Source organism: Henckelia pumila, chromosome 3 (assembly GCF_033568475.1).
Source record: "Henckelia pumila isolate YLH828 chromosome 3, ASM3356847v2, whole genome shotgun sequence".
Lineage (NCBI taxonomy): Eukaryota > Viridiplantae > Streptophyta > Magnoliopsida > Lamiales > Gesneriaceae > Henckelia > Henckelia pumila.
The window spans coordinates 58603215-58624068 of NC_133122.1; the positions used below are offsets into that span (position 1 = coordinate 58603215).

The following is a 20854-nucleotide window of genomic DNA, read 5'->3' on the forward strand; positions in this document are numbered from 1 at the left end:
TTATCCTCACAAATTTAATCAGTATAATACTGGTGATCCCAAACTCCATGTGGACAAAGTCACAAAACTAAAAATTCGATCGAGAACATCAAATTAATTATCCTCCCAACACCTTCTAGAGCTTGATAAATGGTGAAAACTTTGATTCCCCTCCCAACACTTACGCGGACGAGCATATCACGTATACAAGACTTTTCCACTATAGTTTACTCGGCGAATACTGAAATAACGATAATATGTACATTACCTCGCCCATGTTCATTACACGCAACTGCAATATTTTAATGCATGTGAGAACGTACAATTAGCCATGTGAATCGCAATTCCAGATTCTAGAAATAAATTAGATTGACGAAAATGCTTACGTCTTTAATTTATTGACCGAGTTTCCAGAAATGGCAAAAGAACTCCAAAATATAAATACTACGATGATGATACACCGCATATATTTACGTAAAAATAAATATAGCACAAAGTGGAACCAACATTTTATTCACATTATAAAAGGATTTACTCATTTAGATCATTTTATACAAATTAAATGTACATTGAAACAATACGTGTACAGATAGAATCTCACTTACCACAGTCAATTCTCGCGGCTTCATAAAATTATTCACACTCCTAAAGATTTCGACACTTTGTTCCACTTTGTCTTAATTATTTTGTAAGTGTCATTAGTTTCTCTTTTATTATTACCTATTATAAATAATTGCTTACCGTGCAAGAGTTCTTATACACACAAAGTGTTCGTTCTCTATCTCCAAGCCCATTTTGTGGTCTCTTTTGCTGACACCAGTGGGGCACTTGTCTAATTTAAATTCAACAAATATTCAATTATACATAGGCGTTAAGCATTCAAATCTACCCATATCTATCGAAATTTCAGTAAAAATTATTCACAGACACGAGACAGAACGTCTGGTCATACGAGATTTACTTGATATTATTTCAAAGTTGACCAACTATGGTATAAAGATGATACGTTTTTGTTTTTGTTTTTGTTTTGTTTTTATTTTTGTTTTTTTCCACGTGAACTTATGTTGGGTTTATTCGATGCTGACAAATGGACAAGCATCAATGACCCAAATTCATTTTGCATCTCAATGCAAATAAATCTGAGTCTAGAGTAACTATCCCATAAATACCATCCAATTTTACCCACGAGTGACTCTTGAAATCTAGAAAATGATTCTGTTCACCGTTGAATTTATTGTCGGGGCCCAAGTGCCAAACAACAGAGCTTGAAAGAGAAGTGGGCGAACGAGTAGTTTCCTGTCATCTAATTTGTGTTCAGTGTCCCTAATCCGACATCATCGCTTGCGTCAGTTCACAGATCATTACCTATAAATAAATGAAGCTTTATTTTGTAACCATGAAAAAATTCATTCAGCAAATCAAGAAACCGAACAACAAAAATGGAATCCCTCCATTTCTCATTTCCACTCGCCTTATCCATACTTCTTCCTTTACTTTTCTTGGCATTTGCCATATTCAAGAACTCGCAGACGGCTTCCTCTAAATTCCCAAGATCATACCCCATATTCGGTTCATTTTTCGCACTCTTGAAAAACAAAGATAGGTACGTGCAATGGACTTCGGATTTAGCATTGGCCAGCCCGAATCTCACGCATACGATGCGACGTGGTTTCGGGAAGAAGGTGGTTGTAACAGCCAATGCAGCTAATGTACAACACATTCTCAGGTCCAATTTCCAGAACTACAACAAAGGTCCCTTTCTGAGAAGCACTTTAAGGGACTTACTTGGAGATGGCATTTTCAATGCTGATGGTGAGAGCTGGAAGTTCCAGCGACAAGTTGCCAGCCACGAATTCAACACCAAATCCCTTCGAAAGTTCGTGGAAAACGTAGTGGACTCCGAACTTTCGGATCGCTTGATACCTATCCTCAAGAAAGCTGCGTCCGAGGGAACTGTTCTTGATTTTCAAGATATCCTTCAGAGGTTTGCTTTTGACAACATTTGCAAGATTGCTTTCGGGTATGATCCCAAGTACTTGCTGCCATCTCTGCCGGAAGCTGAATTCGCAGTAGCATTCGAGAATGCTGTGAGACACTCTAGACAAAGGTTCAATTCATTCGTACCACTTTACTGGAAAATCAAGAGGGCTCTTAATATAGGGTCCGAAAAACAGCTCAAAATTGCTGTCAAACAGGTCCGAGACTTTGCGAAAGAGCTGATCAGAGGGAAGAAGCATGAACTTCAAGCAGAAAATTCACTTGAATCCGTTGATCTTTTATCAAGATTCTTGAGCTCTGGCCACTCGGATGTAGATTTCGTCGTAGATATAGTGATAAGTTTCATTCTGGCCGGGAGGGACACAACTTCTGCTGCATTGACATGGTTTTTCTGGTTGCTTTCGAGTCATCCCGAAGTGGAAAGCCAGATACTGAATGAAATTAAAGAGAAAGCAGAGGAGCCATCGTACGATGAAGTAAAGGACATGGTTTACACCCACGCCGCAATTTGTGAAAGCATGAGGCTTTATCCGCCGGTTCCTTCCGACACAAAGTCAGCGGTGAGCGATGATGTTTTGCCTGATGGGACAGTGGTGAAGAAGGGGATGAGGGTAGCCTATCACCCCTATGCAATGGGGCGAGTGGAGAAGGTGTGGGGCGCGGATTGGGCCGAGTTTCGTCCTATGAGGTGGCTGGAGAGGAAGGGGGAGGCCGGTAAATGGAGGTTCGTGAGCCGGGATTCGTACACGTATCCAGTGTTTCAGGCTGGACCAAGAATCTGTCTAGGAAAGGACATGGCTTTCTTGCAGATGAAGGCCGTGGTGGCCGGCGTTTTACGGCAGTTTAAGGTGGTGCCGGTGGCGGAGGAAGGGAAGCAGCCGGTGTACATATCAGAATTGTCGGCCAAGATGAAGGGTGGCTTTCCGGTGAGGATTGAAGAGATGGCTGAGTCGGGGTCCAAGTCCTCATGCACCAATTGAATGAGATGATGCATATAAAGTCTCTACATCCCATGTGTGCTCATATACCAAACACTATCTATTACTTCTATTAGTATGTAACAAAGCAAGAGTGTGGCATTGTAACTAATATTAGTATTTTTAAGTTAACTTCCAAAAATAAAAAAACCTTACTCAATAAATAAAAAAAAATCAGATAAAAAAATGCAATCAACAATTTATATTTATTTTCATACAACTTTCACAGCTCACGTTTGACATATGTTAATTTCAAAATTTTGAAAATCAGATACCAGTAAATTGGTGGTCGATCCAATATTCCTTCCTTCACCAATGATTTTGCCGGAGATGCTTGTTCCCTGTTTTCAATACATAAACCTTCTGTTTCCATCTCCTGGAAACAATTTTGCAAAGAGTTGAAAGTGATTCGCTTCGTTACATCTTCTACTTCATAAGCTGGCTTCTGTTGGAAAAACGAGGAATCAAGTTTAGAAATTCCGAATAATTTCTCTCCTTTGATAGTATAGTCTACAACTATAGATGTGGTGTATGCATCTGATAAAAGATTTGAATTCGCCATTGTTTTTAAGAAGCTCCACCACGGCAGCTGCATCATTATTCTCACAAAATCCTCGCATAAGGGTATTAAAGGAGGCTCACACCCGGATCACACCCATTCTTTTCCATCTCAAGAAACAAATTATTTTCCTTTTCCAGCTGCCCATCCATACAAAAACCATGGATCATTATGCAATATGTCAAAGAATCTGGCCTCCCCAACTGACTCAAATCTCTCGGACAACTCGCAAGCAGAGCCGTGTTTTTCTGCTTTCCATAATCCATCAAGTAGACGATTACAATGTTCGGATATAAAGAGCAAAAGCCAGGCTTTTCAAGAGTCTGAAACAGCTGTACCGCCTCTCCAACGAAATGGTTCTTGCAAAAACCATCTAATAATATACAATAGGTGGCAGAATCTGGTGACAAATCATATACTTGCAACTTAGAATAAAGTTCCCATGCCTCCAGAACTCCTGCCTTCCCGAAATAGTCCAGTTAACTGAGTGTTAAAAGTAAATGTGGCTGGCTGGTATTTCTTGCTGAGCATTTCTTTGAAAAGTCTCATAGCTTCATTCAGTTTGTGACACTTGCAATAACCATTTACAAGTACAACACATTGTAACTACTAACATCCAGTTCAATGCCCTTTGCGGCAATCATATCAAACAACTCTCTAGCAGTATTCAACCTTCCAAACAGTACCCATCCATCAATGTGGTGAATGCTATAGCATCAGGCATTTCACCTCTCTGAATCATCAGTTCCAAAAACCCATTTGCTTCATCGGATTTTCCCTCTTTGCAAAGTGCATCGATCCACCATCTCAATAAACAAACTCTTTGCCTGATCCCACTGACTCACCTTACAGAAACCATGAATTAAAGCGGAATACAAAACCACATCTGCCGAAACTCCTTGTCCCTTCATTTCTAGAGATAAACTCTTTACCCTTTTCCACCAACCTCTCTTTGCAAAGGCCTTCTATAAGTCAGCAATAATAAATCAAACTGGGCTCAAACTTTGTTTCGTTCCCAAGTTCCTCATGCAACCTTTATGTTTCCACTCTTTCAGAACCCAATCACTTAAGTCCCCCAAGTCTCAAAATTAGTATGAAAACCCATTCAAACAATTTTCTTCAACAAGTCAAGTGCATCACCAATCTTACCTTCCATGCACAGCCCCTTATTCAATGAAGTAAAAGTAACAATATCTGAATCATAACCCCTTTTCACATCCCACTCATGACAGCAAAACCAAGTTCAGCCCTTTTTAATGCACATTAACAATTAAGCAAAACATTCATCCCCACAAAATCAGGTAAAAAATTAGCTTCAGCCATTCGGTTATACTAATCTATACATAAAAATCAGATCTTGATACATCTTAGCTGTATCATTCCCTCTGCAAATTCTCCTCTGAAATCCCCCGGCCGCTGGCCAACGTAAACAAGGGACCTAATATTTTTTAAAATTAATCACATTTAATTGAAAAAACCATGACAAGAATATTATTCAAGTAAAATCCCTTTCAAGCCTATTTTTTGTGCCATTTGGTGTGAAAATGAACAAATGGGGAGGAAGATTTGTCGATCGCATTATGTACACAAATAAAATAAATTGGATGTACACAAAACGAAACATAATAATCACGAGGATATAAATTATATAAACAAACAACAAAAAAAATATGTAATTTAATCTCAATGAGAGGGCAATCTAACTTGGCAGAGACCACTCAGACCAGAGTGCGGACGATGGCAAGATCAAGTTGGACTAGTTCAACAAATCTGTTTTCTTGTTGGGTTAGGGGCTGTTGTTTAAAGCCCAACAAAAAAAAACTTGAATCGATGGTTAAAGTCAGGCCCAATAATATATATTTAATCTCGTTTTAACCGATTTTAAAATTAACCGAACACAAAACTGATTAAACCGACCGATATTTTTGGAGGAAAAAACTTTGACCGGTCCGTATTCCAAAGAGCAATATTTCTCTTAATGGTATGAGGAAATATATTTGTCACGTTTCGAATTTTGTATCCACGTGAAAAAAGTAGAGATATCATTAGGTTTTTTGTCTTGTGAGTTCGTTTCACGAATCTACATAAGATGTCGAGCCAATCTAATTCACAATAAAAAAATAATAATATTTGCATAAAAAATAATAATTTTTCATGAGTCGAGTCGATTATAAATTTCATCTCACAAAACTAACTCGAAAGGTTGTCTCAAATCGATTTTGAACGCATGAGAAGAATATTATCGTGTTTGAGAAAATAGTGAAACAAAGGAGTAAAAGCGTGGATGCCTCCTCCGTACCAGTCCTGCTTTTATTTCATTTTGTTTTGTTCTACCAAACTTCGGCCGCCTCGCACATTAGTCATTAACAAGTCTTTCGCCCCACCAATTAATGCTTTATTTATCATTTAAAGTTTGTTAATTCTTACCTATTGATTTAAAAATAACAATTGAAAAAATAAAGTTCATTACTCTATTTTTATTTAATTTATTCACAAAATAATTTTACGTTTTGCAAAACTTAATTAATATGATTACATTATTAAAAAATACAATAAACAAAAGCTAACATATCTGAAACAACTGAAAAAACAAATATATTTAACTGTGAGTTTGAGAAGGAATGAGTATTATATTGTTACTTTAAAAAAAATCAACGAGACAAAAATGAGAAGTTATATAAAATTTTTAGCTAATATTTTAAAGCTACGGCAGTCTTAAGGGCCCTAGGCAACATGAGTTTTATGTAAAAAAAAAATTTAAAAAATAATCTAGACATCAGATTTGAATTATCAGTACAAAAGATTCTTGTTCCACAACAATTATTGGTGTTTATTTCTTCTATGATTTTGTTGTTTAAAATAAAAGGATTCTATGAATTGAATTTTCAAATATGACTCAAATAGTTGACTACCATCTTTCCAAAAACATGTTTTTTTTTTATTTTAAAAAAAGTAACATTTGGATATATTTATTGAGGGGAAAAATTTGTAAAATATTAAATATAACCGATCAACCTTTTTTTTAAACAAAAAATGATCTCTTCAAGTGTATTTATTTTCTTAATAAAAAAAGTTGTCCGAAGTTAAAAAACAAAAAACAAAAAAAACTAATTAATGCTAGTGATTGACAATTTGGGGCGAGAATGTGTGTAAAGACTTGATGAGACGAGTAAGCGAGTATAGGCACGAGGAATCGGAGACGCGGAATTGCTTTACATGATAATAATAAGACAACGTCCTAAAACTTCCATTCATAACATTAAATATTATATAGTTTAATATGAACACCACTCCAATTGGATGGTCCATTTTTTTAATCACATCTCTTGATACGGAAGATTCAATAATTCAACGTGTATCCACTAAACAAATTGATCATAAGAGCATGTCTTTTTTAGCATCGTAACTATATACGTTTTGTTACCATTTTAAAATTAATGGATCCGCTTTCAATGATCCAATAAACAACTCAACCCAGATTGATTAGATATGTTTTCTGTTCTGAATTGGTCACGTTCGGATCAATTTGAGCTGAAATTTATTCTCTCAACGTTAATCATAAAAAAAAATCAATGATATAATACGTGAGATGATTTAACTAATTAATATTATTTATTTAATCGACATATTATATACAACGAAATGAACGCACACGTTTTAATGAAAAGATTTTATGCTACAACAATAGATTCATCGTTGAGATGTTCACTCGTCCATCTCATCTCATACAAATACATCGAAAATATTTACGTGAATGTAAATAAAATCTATGTCTCGGTTTGAGTTTGAGGTCGCATTTAGATATTATAGAGATGGTAAAATATTGTGTGACACGCTTGCATTTAATGCGTGTCTCACTTAACATTTAAAATATTTTATTTTATGAATAAGCAAACCTGGAACGTGTCGGCTACGCAGAAGTAGCTATAAATAACCACCAGATTCCCAACTTCGAAGCCACTAAAGTCCATGAAAATGGTCGTTGAGAGACTTGAAAACGCCGCCGTACCGCCGCCATTCTACGTAAAGAAGGGGCCGCAGTTCCGCGGTGTCAGGAAGCGTCCGTGGGGGAGGTACGCCGCCGAGATTCGAGATCCGTGGAAGAAGACGAGGAAGTGGCTAGGCACCTTCGACACCGCCGAGGAGGCGGCGCTGGCCTACGACGAGGCAGCCAGGAGTCTCCGCGGTGCCAAGGCCAAGACGAACTTCACGTACGGCGGCGTTTCCCCGGTTCCGCCGCCGTCATGGCGGTCGCCGGACTTCTTCAGCGAGACCGCGGCGCGGAGGTCGGAATACACCGGGTATAAGATAGAGGAGGTAGGCGCGGTGGTGATGAACGAGCAGGAGAAGCGAATGAAGAGCGAGAAGAAACCGTTTCTGTTCGACCTTAATCTTCCGGCGCCGCTCTTTTGATTTCTCCGGCGGTTATTAGAAGCGGAAGTTGTCGCCGCTCGCCGCCGGTGGATATAAATATTTTGGTGGTGAAGTATTTTTAATCATTTTTCCACTTTTGCCCCGATATGATATGGGGGGTTTATGTATGTATAGTAGTTGACCATTAGGAAAATATTGTGATTTGGCCATTATTTTATCTACTACATGCCTATTCCATTCTGATCCTATTATATATTATATTATGTACACATTTTATTTTCATACATGCAATTTATGTATAAATTTTTTATTTTATCTTTGTTTTACTCATTCAAAAAATTATTTTCTTCATTTTAATTATATTGTTCACATTTTTTTTTTTGTCTTAAAGATATAATCATATATCATATTTAGTAATATTTTTTAACATTTCTTTACAAATATATTTCTATTAACTACATCTTAAAATTTGTGCAATTATTTTTCAATACACTGAATAGGGATAAAATAAAAAGTTTATATAAACTTTGTTTTCTCAATATATTTTTCTTAATCTGTGTGAAAATCTAAAGATGACAATATATATGGGACGGAATAACTATATATTTTTTTAAAGAAACAAAACGTGATTAGATAATTGAAACGAGCAGTAATTTGCTCAGTGTAACAATAAATGTTTGCAATTCCGTGCACGAGAAGCTTAATGAGTATTCAATTTAGGATGACTTATTTTTAATAAATTGCGATACGTTAATTAAGTTTGTATTTATAGCAATTTGGTGGCCGCCTCCGGCCAAACATTTGTGCAAATTTGACTGTGATTTTCGTACGATTTTAATTTAAATTTTCTTGTTTCATATTTCATTCGTCACATTTATTTAGGTTTTTTTTCGCCTGTCTCAATTATATAGTTTGATTTTCATATTTAATGTTAGTTTTCTTAATTTTTTATGAATTTACTCACATTAAATTAATATCATTAAATACTTGTATGATTATTTTATTTTATTAAAATTTTTAATAAATAAGAATAAAATGGAAATGTTTTTTTTACAAAATTTACCTTTCCAAATAATTTCTTAATTTGTACACACAAAACTAAATGAGTGAGACGGAAAGATTATTTGATATTCAAGAAAAAACAGAGCGATTCATGAGATGGTGAAAACTACGAATTAAACACGATATTGATTACTATTTTCGCATGAGTGTGTTAAATGTAATTTCTACCATCTCCAAACGAAACTACGGGAATTTTGCCACAAGAAAATAGATAAGTCGTCATCATGTACTGAGACACCATTGTGATATTTGTCAAGTGTCAAAACATTATTTGGGTCGATTTCATATTTCTTTTTAGGCTCAGTTAGTCAGTTATATATTAATGAGGAAAGTGAATCAATGATTCGTCGCCAATAATTGACACAAATTTAGTGTCAATCCATTGCACTTAAGATTCATAAATTCAGATTTTATATGCCTTTTCTTACTTCCAAATTTCTTCGATCCATCAATAATCATCTTATGGTCAAGAAGTATGAAATCGCATGATTGACAACATTTTTCTTATATACACACACGTACGTAGAGACGAATATTTACTAACTTTAGTACGATGGTGACTCATCTTTTATGCATGTTTATCTCATTTCTTTTCTGTAAAATTAGTTACTAAATGAGGGGGCAAACAAGAAAATCACAAGCAAATGCTATAAATAAAAAGTGACATCAGAATGTTCTACATTCTTAAAAAACAAAAGGTTAGTTCGGATTCAGATTCTTTCTTGCTAGCACATTTTCCTAGTTTTGATTTTCGCTAAGCAACTTTTGGCACCAGAAGGCCTCGCATCGCAAACCAAAGATTTCAACACAAAAAAACATCTGGGATACACCTGTAGTTCCTCCCTGAAAAGTATGTACACGAACCACGTCGCAATGCATCATTCATGAGTTAGCCGATTGTGAAGGCAATCTCGGATGGTTATGCTCCCCTTCGTATGTCACGATGAGCATAGCAGGATCCTCCAAGCATCTTTCCACATGTTTACGGGCCGGACAGCCTCTCATGCTACTACATTTGTAGTATCCCCTGCAACAATTCAGAACAAGATTACAACTAACAGTAAATGCAAATTCTCGACCTGTATTGGAGGCAACTTCAAGTTTCTCAAAATGCAAAGCAAAATTACTCCTCTCATTAAACAAAATCAGATACATAGGTCTGCAAATATACCAAGAAACAAACACAAGAATGGTAATATTAGATTTACTTGATTGTTGCGGATCAAATAAAATTCTGTCACAGACAAACATATCTCTACTTTCTTAGCATTCAAGCGCTGAGAAGAATAAAAACACTACCTCCTCTCATGTATGTTCACTTTCTAAGTAAGAAACACGTATCCAACACAATCTATGAAACTAAGCATGAGTGCACGTTAACAAAAGGAATTAATCAAGATATTCCAATATCAAATAGCAGCAGTTAACAACTCCCGTAAGACAATTTTACACAAGACAACACGTGGCGAAACAACAGTGCGGCGAGCAATCAGTTTAGACATACCGGGGGTAAGGAGAGCCTTTGATTGGTTTCTGACCATATTTCCTCCAAGAGTACTCATCAGGGGGGATATCAGCCAACTTGTTACTGATAGCAGGTACTTTGATAGACCTCTTTACCCTATGCTTCCTACTCAAAATGCATAAAAAAGTAAATAAAAATCAGAACCATTCCAAGAAATAAATGGCAATTACATGGGATAAATTAAACAAACATTTCAGGGGCAGATAAATTCATTTCTCAAGCCTAAAAATCCCGAGCTCGAGTAACAGTTCTGATTCTAAACATGCCATATTAAGTAAAAATCAAGAAGCTAAAACAATTACCTCTTCTTAGAACAATGGCATCTACCGCTGCCACCGCATTTCGAGCTTCCGCCTTCTCCCTTTCCAGAGCACCTTTTCTTGTGATGGAAGAAGCTCTGATCCGCAGACCGAGCCGCCCCAATCAAACCGAAGGAGCTTCCATTTACATTCGCAACACTTCCATCCATACTCAATGAAGAGATAAATGACCTGGTTGATGACATGGTGGGAGTGCATGTAGAGCTATCAAAATTCAAGCTAACACCACTGTTGCTGAGCCTATACATCATTTCAGCCTTATGTTTCAATTGCTGCTGCTGAAGTTGAAACCTTTGCTGTTGCTGTTGCTGCTGCTGTTGCTGGAGAAAATGGTAGCTCGTTAATGTTGTTTGTTGGGCCAATGGAAGTGAACTTTGGCCATTTGAACTCATTTCAAGAGAAGGGATTCCTAGAGTGAGGACATTTTTCACGTCGGGCGGGATTTCTTGAATAGAACTGTTGATTTGAAGAGGCCTGGTCTGCTGCTCATCTGATCTACAGATGGGATTTTCCAATAAAATATTGAGGGGTAAAGGAGCTTGAATTTTCTTAAGTTTCCTCACTCTAGCATGACCGCCGCTAGAATCAAGAAGAGAGACAACTTTCTTGAATTTGCACACAGCGTCTCCAGTTTGTTCAACTAAATTTCTATACAGATTATGATCTTGCGGCTGGGATAACAGATTAATCACTCTATGGCAACTTTCAACTGCTGCACTATTTGCCCTCTCAATCTCCATCTCTCCCTCCTCAGATTAAGCGCAGAAACAAATAAGTTAATCAAACAAAACCCTAATTCCCAAGGCAGACACACCAGATTTCTTGTCAACAAAAGAAGATGAGAAAAGGTTGGAATTTGAAGGGAAAAAAAAGGTCCAAATCTACTGATTCAACAGATCTTCAACCACCCCATATGAGACAAAAATCAAAACCTAACCCATTTTTGGCAAGCACTAAATACATCCTTTTCTAATAACAATCGCGAGATTATCAAATATACACGCACAAAAAGATTCATCTTGGATCACACAATCCTAAAATAAATCAAGAACAACAAATCCCAGATAAAACACAAATGCCAGAACAAGAAAGCAGAAGCTAAGGGTCAAAGATAAGGGACCAAAAAGCAACTAAAGAATGGCACTTTGATTGGAATTTTCAAGAAAAATGCTGTCAAGCCTAGATTCTTTCAATGCCCATAAAGAGAGTTTATGCTTATATGCTCATGGAAGAAAGAGTAAAACGAATTGAAAGGTGTGAAAGAGAAGACTTTGCTTTACTCGGCCTCAAAATTGACAGAACCAATAAAAAAAATATATCACAAAATGCAATCTTTTCTTTAGGACATAGTTGTTTATTATATAATCATCAGAAACATAAATTGAATTCTTAGATAGAGAAAGTGGTGCAGTGGTACTATGAGGAGGCGCATTATAAATAATCCTGCGCACCAGGGGGCAGGCAGGAGCTAAATTGCCGTCTGTGTAACAGATTTCAAACGTGGGGCCTACTTGGGAGATACTATATGTGTGTGTATATATATTAGTATTTGTAAATTTAGCCAAAAAAAATAGTATTTGTAAATCTTTTTTTTTTTCTTTTATAAATGATGGGAAAAAATGTGAGCTTTTAGGGGGAAAATGAAGATAGATAGGGATATGAAGATTATTAATAGGCTCATGTTATCAAATGTTATGTTACAAACTATGTAGGACAAAAATATATAATAAATTTTGATGTCATGTTGATACACTAAGGCATTGTTTGGTTTGATGTATTATTAATCTATGTATAACTTATCTCAATCAATTTCGCCTTATTTTCGTCATATTTTTTTTATCTATTTATTAATTAATAATTTTACATCAATTAAATCAAATAAGTTATAATCTATCCATCAAATCAAATAATGTATTGACTATTTTTTCTTATTTATTTTTAATTTACATTATATTACTTATCTATTGATTATTTATCATATCACTCAAACCAAACGGTGCCTAAAATGATTATTAGAATATTTTTCAAATATTATGTAATAGTAGAGATTTATATTCATGTGATTTTGTCAAAAAAAATTATAAAATTATTTGGATCGACTTATAAAAATATATAATCTTTAAAATTATTAGAAAAACAAATATTAACAAACAACGAGTTAAAACTCAAAGACTATCCAATCAAATTTTTAAAAAAGCAATTAGATTTATTTATTTTAGTTAAATAATTACCATCCATAAAAGATAAACCAATATATTTGACAAAAAAATTAATCAAATAAATAAATACGTTATTTATATAAAATATTTATTAATACCTAAATTTACTATTAAAAAAAACCCCTTTTTGGTATATATAATATAAAGATTTTGTAATTTGTTGTCAAATTTGCTACTTCCAATGCAACATTTAGTGGCTTGTCCTTTTGCTTGGAAGAGCATCTAATACTGGCCCAGCTGCCTAATAAATGTGACTTTGCTTACCTTTTTTCTTCAATCAAATTAAGTACTTTAGACTTTAAATATCGATAGATAAAACATTTTAAATAATAAAAAAAAAGAAACTATTTTAAGACAATATCTTACTTTTGGCCGTGTATTAATCATTTAATTAAGCTTAACCATTTTACATAGAATCAGAGGAGCTAAATAATTTGAAAAATTTTCTATCAATCATTTTTATTATTTTCCAATAGATAATATCATCATAATCATTTTGGACAGTATAACTGGAGAAGTAAATGGTGCAAGACCAATTGGAAACAGGGAAAAGAAAAGATTGCAAGAATGATACATACTTTCGAGGCTATGCTTTATTATTATTATTTTACATGCTAAAAAGCTTTAAAGGGAAATTTTGGTTTTGGGATCCGATGGAGATTGTGCCTTTACACTAGAAATAATTAATCTCATGAAAATTTTATTTCTTGTGGCTAAATCCATCAATTTTGTGATTTTTTTTACAAAAAATATCAATTTTGTAATTTTTTTAATGGAATGATGTGGAGATTTATCTAACTATCTAACCACGAAATCACAAGCGGGGCCTTTTTAATTTCAAAAAGTGATCCAATCTAGTCCAATAAGATGTGGAATACAATAATGGATAATTTTTATTTAAGAAAAAATCAGCAATTAAAAAAACAAACAACAGCCTATGTAAATTAACAATATTTTATATCTATATTTTGAAAAAATCAGATATAAAACAACCTGTCGTATAAGAAAGAGAGAGTAAATGTGTCGGAGTAACATAAAGTTGAAATGTATTTGATTTTTTTAAAAAGGAAAGATGTATTCTCAATTCTGTTTTAAGGGGTTTTACATGGATTGGTGCAATTGGTCGAAAAAACAAAAATTAATTCAATAAATTATTGTAATAAAAATTACCCCAAAAACGTAGTTGAAATAAATAAAAAGTCAACCAAATATCTTATACCTCCTCCACTTTCGGGATTCAAGCAAGCAGGCGGCAGGCCTGGTTATCAAACAGCACAAGAATCACAACACAACATGGAAAAATAAATTGTACAAGATGGCAAAATCCATAGCGTTTCTTATCACCCCACATTAGTTTCTGTCCCAAAGAAATATTTACATTCCCAGCTCCACGACTCTTACCGATGAATCTGCATTTCATGGAGAACTCATTGGACTAACCGGGGATGTTCTCGAACTAGAGTTTTTGACGACATAAATCAAGTGTTGTGACCTTCCAACGAAACAAGATTCGCTTCAGGTTATAAACAACTTTAATTTACACTGAACAAAGTAACAAGTGATCGTTCAATAAAGGTCAAACCATTTTCTAGTTTCACATGGATATATACCCAGCCTTGTGTCCGTCGGTTTCTGGATTACAAGTTTGGCACGTGCCGTGCCAAAGACCTGTCAATGTATAGATAATTTAAATTTGAATGCAATCAAATTAAAATCATTTTCTTTCTGCATTATTAGTCCCATAGTACGAGTTTTGCTTCCCAAATACATCAAGTTGGCCCCCATAAAAATCATGGCCCTCCCATGCAGAAGAATGCCCCAAATACCGCAAACCATGCATACAAGACAAATAACAAATGCAACCAATGATTTGGGGGGCGATTCCAAGGATACAAAATAATTCCTATGAGGATGATTGTAACAAACCGTGTTACATGCACGTTATGAGTACCAAATCAAGTGGTTGGTTACCTATACGGTTCAAAGACCATTCTGAAGTGGCTGACAAGCTACAAATTCCTTTCCCAGGTGAGGCACACATCATCAGCTTCTTTTGTTCTTCGGATCTTTACAGCATAAAAGATTTAAATATAAAAATAACCAAAGATTAAGATAGGTTCTTGAAAGTAAGCAAGAATCACTATCATTTTTCATGTTTTAACGGGTGAATCAGAAAACAGGGCGCCACATCTTTTACACATAATGAAAATTACGGGTTTGCATGGGTAGGGACGAATATATAGATTGATCCTAACTTGGAAAAATAATCACATGGTTTCCAATATTTGATACCAGGGTGTAGCCATAAATTGATGCATCTGTTTGGAAGCAGATGACTTATCATCCAATAGTATATGCCAACAGAACACTGGCAAATCCAGGTATCATCTTTAAACCTTTTGAAGTAAATGATCATGCCTCCAACAGTAGCCCTGGAGAATGCAGGGGATTGAAGATTGATCAATTACATCCTTAAACAGAAATTTACGCGCTGCCAAAGGTGCATGGACAAAACTAACTTACATCACTCGTACAGATGACCAATAAAGAGTGCTAAACAGCAGTATACCAATCAAATTCAATATAAATTGATATGTCAAACACAGTTAGCTTCCCATTGTAAAGATTTGGTAAATCCAATGAGCAATCAGGAAGCCAATGCCAAGATGACTGGAACTGTACAAATTCAGTACAAAAGTTTGCGATCTTGGAAATTAGATGCTAATCTTACAGGCTGATTTTCAGGCATGCACAGTGCACTTTGTAATTGGTTATGGAATATGAATTACATGATGGAGTTCATAAGAACAGAGCAAATAAAAGGTTACATTTTATAAGACACCTTGAATCAAATAGAGCAAATAAAAGAAGCAGAGACGAAAAGGGGTTTATAAGACATCTTGAATCAAATAGAGCAAATAAAAGGTTACACTTATCGCTCAGACAACTATTTCATGGAACATTAACCAACTTTTGGGTAGCGGCAAGAAATTAACACCACATGTTACCTAATCTCAGAGAACTGAAATGAACAAACAATGGATCAGGACTGAACATAATAAAAGGAATACAGTTATTTCATTGGAAGAGTATATATATACATCGAATAGAGGAATAAAAGTTTGATATATATCATTTAATTAATTACAATGAACCCACTGCCTAAGCTGGCAAAGATATGATAACCAAGACTGTAAATGCAGACGATAGCATTCTTACGACTTACAATTTTGAAACAGAGAAGGAAAGGTGTAAATGCATCTGAAAGAAAGATATGAAAACAGCATTTCTTGAAATATCATCTGGCATGGACATCAGTTTTAGCGGAAATTAAGTGTTTCAGCTCCATCAAATGTTCATCATTTGAAATGTTGAGCATGGAGCGGAGATTTGTCAATAATGCTTCCCGTTCCCAACTTAAGGGACCAGAAGCATATAAAGCTTCCAAAGTGTTGCTATAAGCATGCAACTCAAACCTATGGATACTGACTTCTAGTTTCTCTTTTGAAGGAAGTGGACAAATTTCTCTCACAGAATCTGAGCCATAACATGATTCTGCGTCACTACAAAGGGTATCTGTCAACTGGCAAGACAGTGGTATAAAATGACTAAACATGTTGTTTGCCTTCTGATTAGTCACACTACAACTACCTACAGAAGAGGCATCACTCTGAGAACTACTTGACTCGGAGATTCTGAACCTAGAACATCCAAGATCATCATTCTGTTTTGCTCTCTCGGCTTGATTAGATCTATAAGATATATTTTTAAAGGAAGCATGCATGTTTTTTTTACCCAAAATCTCTCTTGGGTAAGCAACAGCATCTACCTTTCCGAGAATTGGGGTAGTAGTTGTTCTCTGCCTTCTTCCATCCTTCTCAACTGCTCTGAATTTACACTCAGGTTCATTATGCGCTTCGGCCATCGAGTCGTCATTGATAGATATCCTCTTCAAAAACCTTGCAGGAAATGCATGAGACTTCCTTACGCCAACATCGTTGCGAACAAAATCTTTTTGGGTTGTCAGACATGGATTGGATAATGGCACCTGAAAGTTCATCTTCTGATAACAATTTGAAGTTGATGGCTTGCTAGCTCTTGTGTCCTCACACCTTTGGGAATTCTGAAGCAGGAAAAAGTTAAGGATTAGATATTGCAAATCCAATGGCTGCTCAGATATATCAATGCACAAAAAGAAAAGATTTATCAAAATATAAAATAATCAAACTGGAATTCGTTGCCAGACACAATTTCAGACATAACATGTCTACAAAAATTAGATGACATGGACTTTGGTGTGAAAGATGTTATCCACAATTTCACTACTTGGCTAGTTGCACTCCAAATTCCATTCAAATGGGTAGCATATACTCCTTGGGAGGCTAAAGCGAAAATCTTGAATGCCCAGGAAGATAGCAAGATCAAGTTTTAGCATTCAGCACTAAGACACATTAACAAGGAACCATACATATGCATAAAAACTAATAGTCAAATAAATCAGTAAAAAAGAAAATTTTAAGTCATATGAGCCCATCCAACGAAAAGAAAAATGATTAATAGCACCGATCGTATTAAAATGAGAAAAAAGGCATATACCTTTCCCATTAAAATCCACTTGCCATGATGCCAAGTTTGTCTCAACCTTACGTTTGATCTGTCGATAATTAACTCCTTTGAAGACCCGATTATCCTAACTAAATATTTATTTTGAAATGCGGCAGCCGGGCGGTAGATCTTTCTGCTCATTTTTTCTCGTTTGGAACCCATATTCTTCACGATAGCTGCGATATTCCAGGAAAACTGATAGAATACCTCCACAATGTCACCAGATATGCAGTTCTCTAAACCTTGGACCAGAGGAGGGTCTGGTCTCACAAACTCCCTTGAAACAGTCTCCACCATCAGTTCCTTTTCCCCACCAGGAAATGGATCATATCGAAGGCATATAGAGTGGCCATTGCATGATAGCACCTCCGCCAAACGCCATGAAACTGGCCCCTCTTTTTTACTCATAACCTCTACTTTATCTCCGTTTCTGAATCTCATTATAACTGATGTAAGATATATATGAATGTCCTGTATTAAGAAAAGAAATAATTCATTGCCTACATGCCAAACTGAATAAATATATATTGGAGAGAGATTTTAAAAGTAAAATCAAATTGGCATCTAAAAACATGGAATAATTACACATCAAGGACAACCATAACCACCTAGATATTATAAGCAAGTTAAAATTGCATCACGGCTATATATTGATATAGATTTCTAAAGTTCAGAAGGTTTTTATATGATCTGCCACTACAGAATTCTAAAATTCTTTAGGTTCTTAAAAAAATTACCAAATCACCAAGTATATCACCCACAGTTTTTTTAAAGCAATTCAAATCAGTTTGAAAATTATTAATTAACACAAAATTTTCAAAAAAAGAGAACAAATCACATAAAAATGGTAGATATTCACCAGTTCATCGACAGATAGATATAATAACACAACAATTACCATTAATTTAATATCTTAAAACTCAACTCAATATTTAAAAAAATATAAAATTAAATGGCAGCAAAAATTGATATCCTCTCCCAAATAACAAGGATAAAAACTATAATTTTGCTTCAGAAAAAAGGACGTAAATAAATTAGAAACTACGGAAAACACCGATTTTTATCAAAATGCCCAAATCTAAACAAATAAATTTCGATGAACTTACCGGATTGAAATAATCGAAACTGAAACCCTAAAACCGAAAATTACTCACCTGTTCTTAAAATTAAACCCGAATTATGATATGGATGATCGTATTACGATTGCTTTGATTCTTATAACACTCTTAGAAACACCATTTCAGAATTTCACCAATCATATTCTAGGGTTTTTTTATTTTCTTGTAGATTTATAATTGGGGCCAAAGTAAAAATAAATTGAATTTAGAAACTGGATTGAGGGTATTATGGGAATATGAGAAGATATTGGGTTGGTTACGCTTGCGTAGGTGCTCTCCTTTGTTTTTCTATGAACTAGTGTTCCAATCCTTAATTTCTTATATAAATGACAGTAAAAGATATATCAAGAAATCCATATGAATTACTAAACAAGCTTCTTCCTAAATAATAATATTTTTTTATATAACAAAACGCGACTTTTCATAATATACGCTTAACATTTCTTAATAAAATATTTTTTTTAAGTGCAACTTATTGTAAACTAGCGAATAAAATTATAACATCAAAAATGATGTATTTGTACAAAATTATATATCAATTCATTTAAAATAACCATGGTAAGTAACACAACGTTAATTTAAAAAAAAATTGATGAAATTACAGAGTGTAGAATCTAGATTATACACGTAAAACAGAATAAAGAATGAACATTTGAAAAAACAAAAAAAAAAATGCATATTTGGCATATTTACTTCTATTTTTGTTTTTGTTTTTGCCGATATATTTACTCCGATTTCTGAACAACTTATTTGTACAAATTATTTCCAAATATTAAACTATTCTGAAGCCAACATAAGAAACGTATGATGGAGCAAAACACCCTTGATATTCTGAAGTTTGAATAATACGCTTAATCTTGGAAGTCAAGTCTTCAACACTCCATTGGTTCCCAAAAAGACCAAGGGCCAGTCAGACCAGAGCAGGTCGTTGTTCGAACCGGACTCGAGCCTTACGACAAAACTCCTGCTTCTGGTGCTTGTAGATGCTCGTTAGTCATGAATATATTCGAAACTTAGAAGAGTAAAGCTTCCTGTTACCAACCAGTAGGGGGATACACATTCTACTTTTCAACAGCTTGCTATTTTTGAAGAATGGAGAAAGTGTTGCTCATAGTTATGGTTCAAATCTTTAAGCATTTTGCAACTACGCGTAGGCGGGTTTGTTCTGCATAAGAGGAATTGGGAGTTGGCCAAATGTTTAAGAACTTTAAGAAATGCAACGGACCATTTCTCGGTTTGTTCTTTGCTCATGTGATTTCGCCCTTATTTGAACATCAGACTGGGAATTAATAGAGGAGAAAAAATGCGATCTTTCTCTCTTCCTTCAGGCCTGCAAGGAAAAGCATTCCACAACAAAGTTTACTTGTATGTTTCCTAAAAGCAATAAACAGGATCTTGATGTAAATCGCAGTCATGTTGAATAAAAACTATGGAACAGTCGTCGAGCCAAAATTTTAAAAATGATACCAACAATTTTTAATTGAAAATTTAAGAGCCTAATGCCTTGAGCAAAACCTTTCTAGCTAAATAGCAAGGTCTGAAAGAAACAAAAAGAACCCAGAAATATCACGCTCAGATTCCAAATTTAAAAGAGGATTCTGGATCACATTTCTACAATGCTGGTAAAGGTCAGAGAATTGCACAGCAGAATTCATATTCAAACACAATAAGCGGCAACGAACATAATACCAAATGATGATGCTGCATCAATTTTGCTTGTTACATGTATGCATTTTGTCCCACGAAACTAAATTCTTCACCTCTGGGCTTACTGGCCGGTGAAAGCCGAGTTATTCAGAATGTTACCACAAGACTTGTTACATAACTTGATTTTGAGAAAGTGAAAGCTGACTGCAAAGTGATAAGGATGCATGAACTGTTAAGTACCTCAACTTCGTAAATCATGCTCACTCCGGAGGCTTGAGTTCCCATCAAAGCACAACTGCACGAGGAGAGAGCAACTTTGAGGACATACCATAAAATTTAAAAATAAGATGATGAATGGATTTAACAACTCGACGGAGGATATTTCTCCTTTTAAGCAGCAAACTGCGCTATTGACGTCCAAGATGAAGGCTCATGCACATGAAGGTTACAGGGACATTGTTCTGTTTCAAC

General features: G+C 35.1%; 3 protein-coding genes and 1 pseudogene across 6 annotated transcripts; 1 reads left to right on the plus strand and 3 right to left on the minus strand.

Annotated features, from left to right (window-relative positions):
- Nucleotides 1-1372: 1372 nt before the first annotated feature.
- LOC140891387 (cytochrome P450 94A2-like) lies at nt 1373-3163 on the plus strand. Its single transcript, XM_073299849.1, has one exon. The coding sequence runs from the start codon at nt 1419-1421 to the stop codon at nt 2955-2957; it is 1539 nt and encodes a 512-aa protein (XP_073155950.1). The 5' UTR covers nt 1373-1418; the 3' UTR covers nt 2958-3163.
- Nucleotides 2939-7484, minus strand: LOC140888797 (pentatricopeptide repeat-containing protein At2g34400-like; annotated as a pseudogene).
- Nucleotides 7485-9580: 2096 nt separating this feature from the next.
- On the minus strand, nt 9581-12215 carry LOC140890655 (probable WRKY transcription factor 21). The gene is made up of 3 exons (XM_073298598.1): nt 10777-12215; nt 10454-10579; nt 9581-9976 (listed from the first exon to the last, which is right to left on the minus strand). Exons 1-3 carry the CDS (start codon nt 11532-11534, stop codon nt 9832-9834), a joined length of 1029 nt encoding a protein of 342 aa, XP_073154699.1. The 5' UTR covers nt 11535-12215; the 3' UTR covers nt 9581-9831.
- A 1976-nt stretch (nt 12216-14191) lies between these two features.
- Nucleotides 14192-19003, minus strand: LOC140891185 (uncharacterized). 4 transcript variants are annotated; one of them, XR_012152441.1, is made up of 7 exons: nt 18773-19003; nt 17610-18089; nt 16843-17136; nt 15306-15445; nt 14985-15079; nt 14596-14681; nt 14192-14505 (listed from the first exon to the last, which is right to left on the minus strand). XR_012152441.1 is itself a non-coding variant. In XM_073299538.1 (5 exons), the coding sequence occupies exons 2-4, from the start codon at nt 18057-18059 to the stop codon at nt 15023-15025; spliced, it is 801 nt and encodes a 266-aa protein (XP_073155639.1). In that variant the 5' UTR covers nt 18060-18089; nt 18773-19003; the 3' UTR covers nt 14192-14681; nt 14985-15022. The 4 variants fall into 4 exon arrangements, 2 of the variants coding, with proteins under 2 accessions (XP_073155639.1, XP_073155638.1); XR_012152440.1 differs by lacking the exon at nt 15306-15445; XM_073299538.1 differs by lacking the exon at nt 15306-15445 and having other exon boundaries at nt 14192-14681.
- Nucleotides 19004-20854: the final 1851 nt, after the last annotated feature.

Bases quoted from the DNA above. Each gene is read 5' to 3' on its own strand.
- LOC140891387 (XM_073299849.1), top strand. From the start codon at position 1,419: ATGGAATCCCTCCATTTCTCATTTCCACTCGCCTTATCCATACTTCTT.
- LOC140891185 (XM_073299537.1), bottom strand. From the start codon at position 18,059: ATGAGATTCAGAAACGGAGATAAAGTAGAGGTTATGAGTAAAAAAGAG. The intron at 17,137-17,609 runs GTATATGCCTTT...TTCCTGCTTCAG, and splicing joins AGTGGATTTTAATGGGAAAG to AATTCCCAAAGGTGTGAGGA.
- LOC140890655 (XM_073298598.1), bottom strand. From the start codon at position 11,534: ATGGAGATTGAGAGGGCAAATAGTGCAGCAGTTGAAAGTTGCCATAGA. The intron at 10,580-10,776 runs GTAATTGTTTTA...CATTTTGAGTAG, and splicing joins TGCCATTGTTCTAAGAAGAG to GAAGCATAGGGTAAAGAGGT. The intron at 9,977-10,453 runs GTATGTCTAAAC...GAATTGTTGCAG, and splicing joins AAAGGCTCTCCTTACCCCCG to GGGATACTACAAATGTAGTA.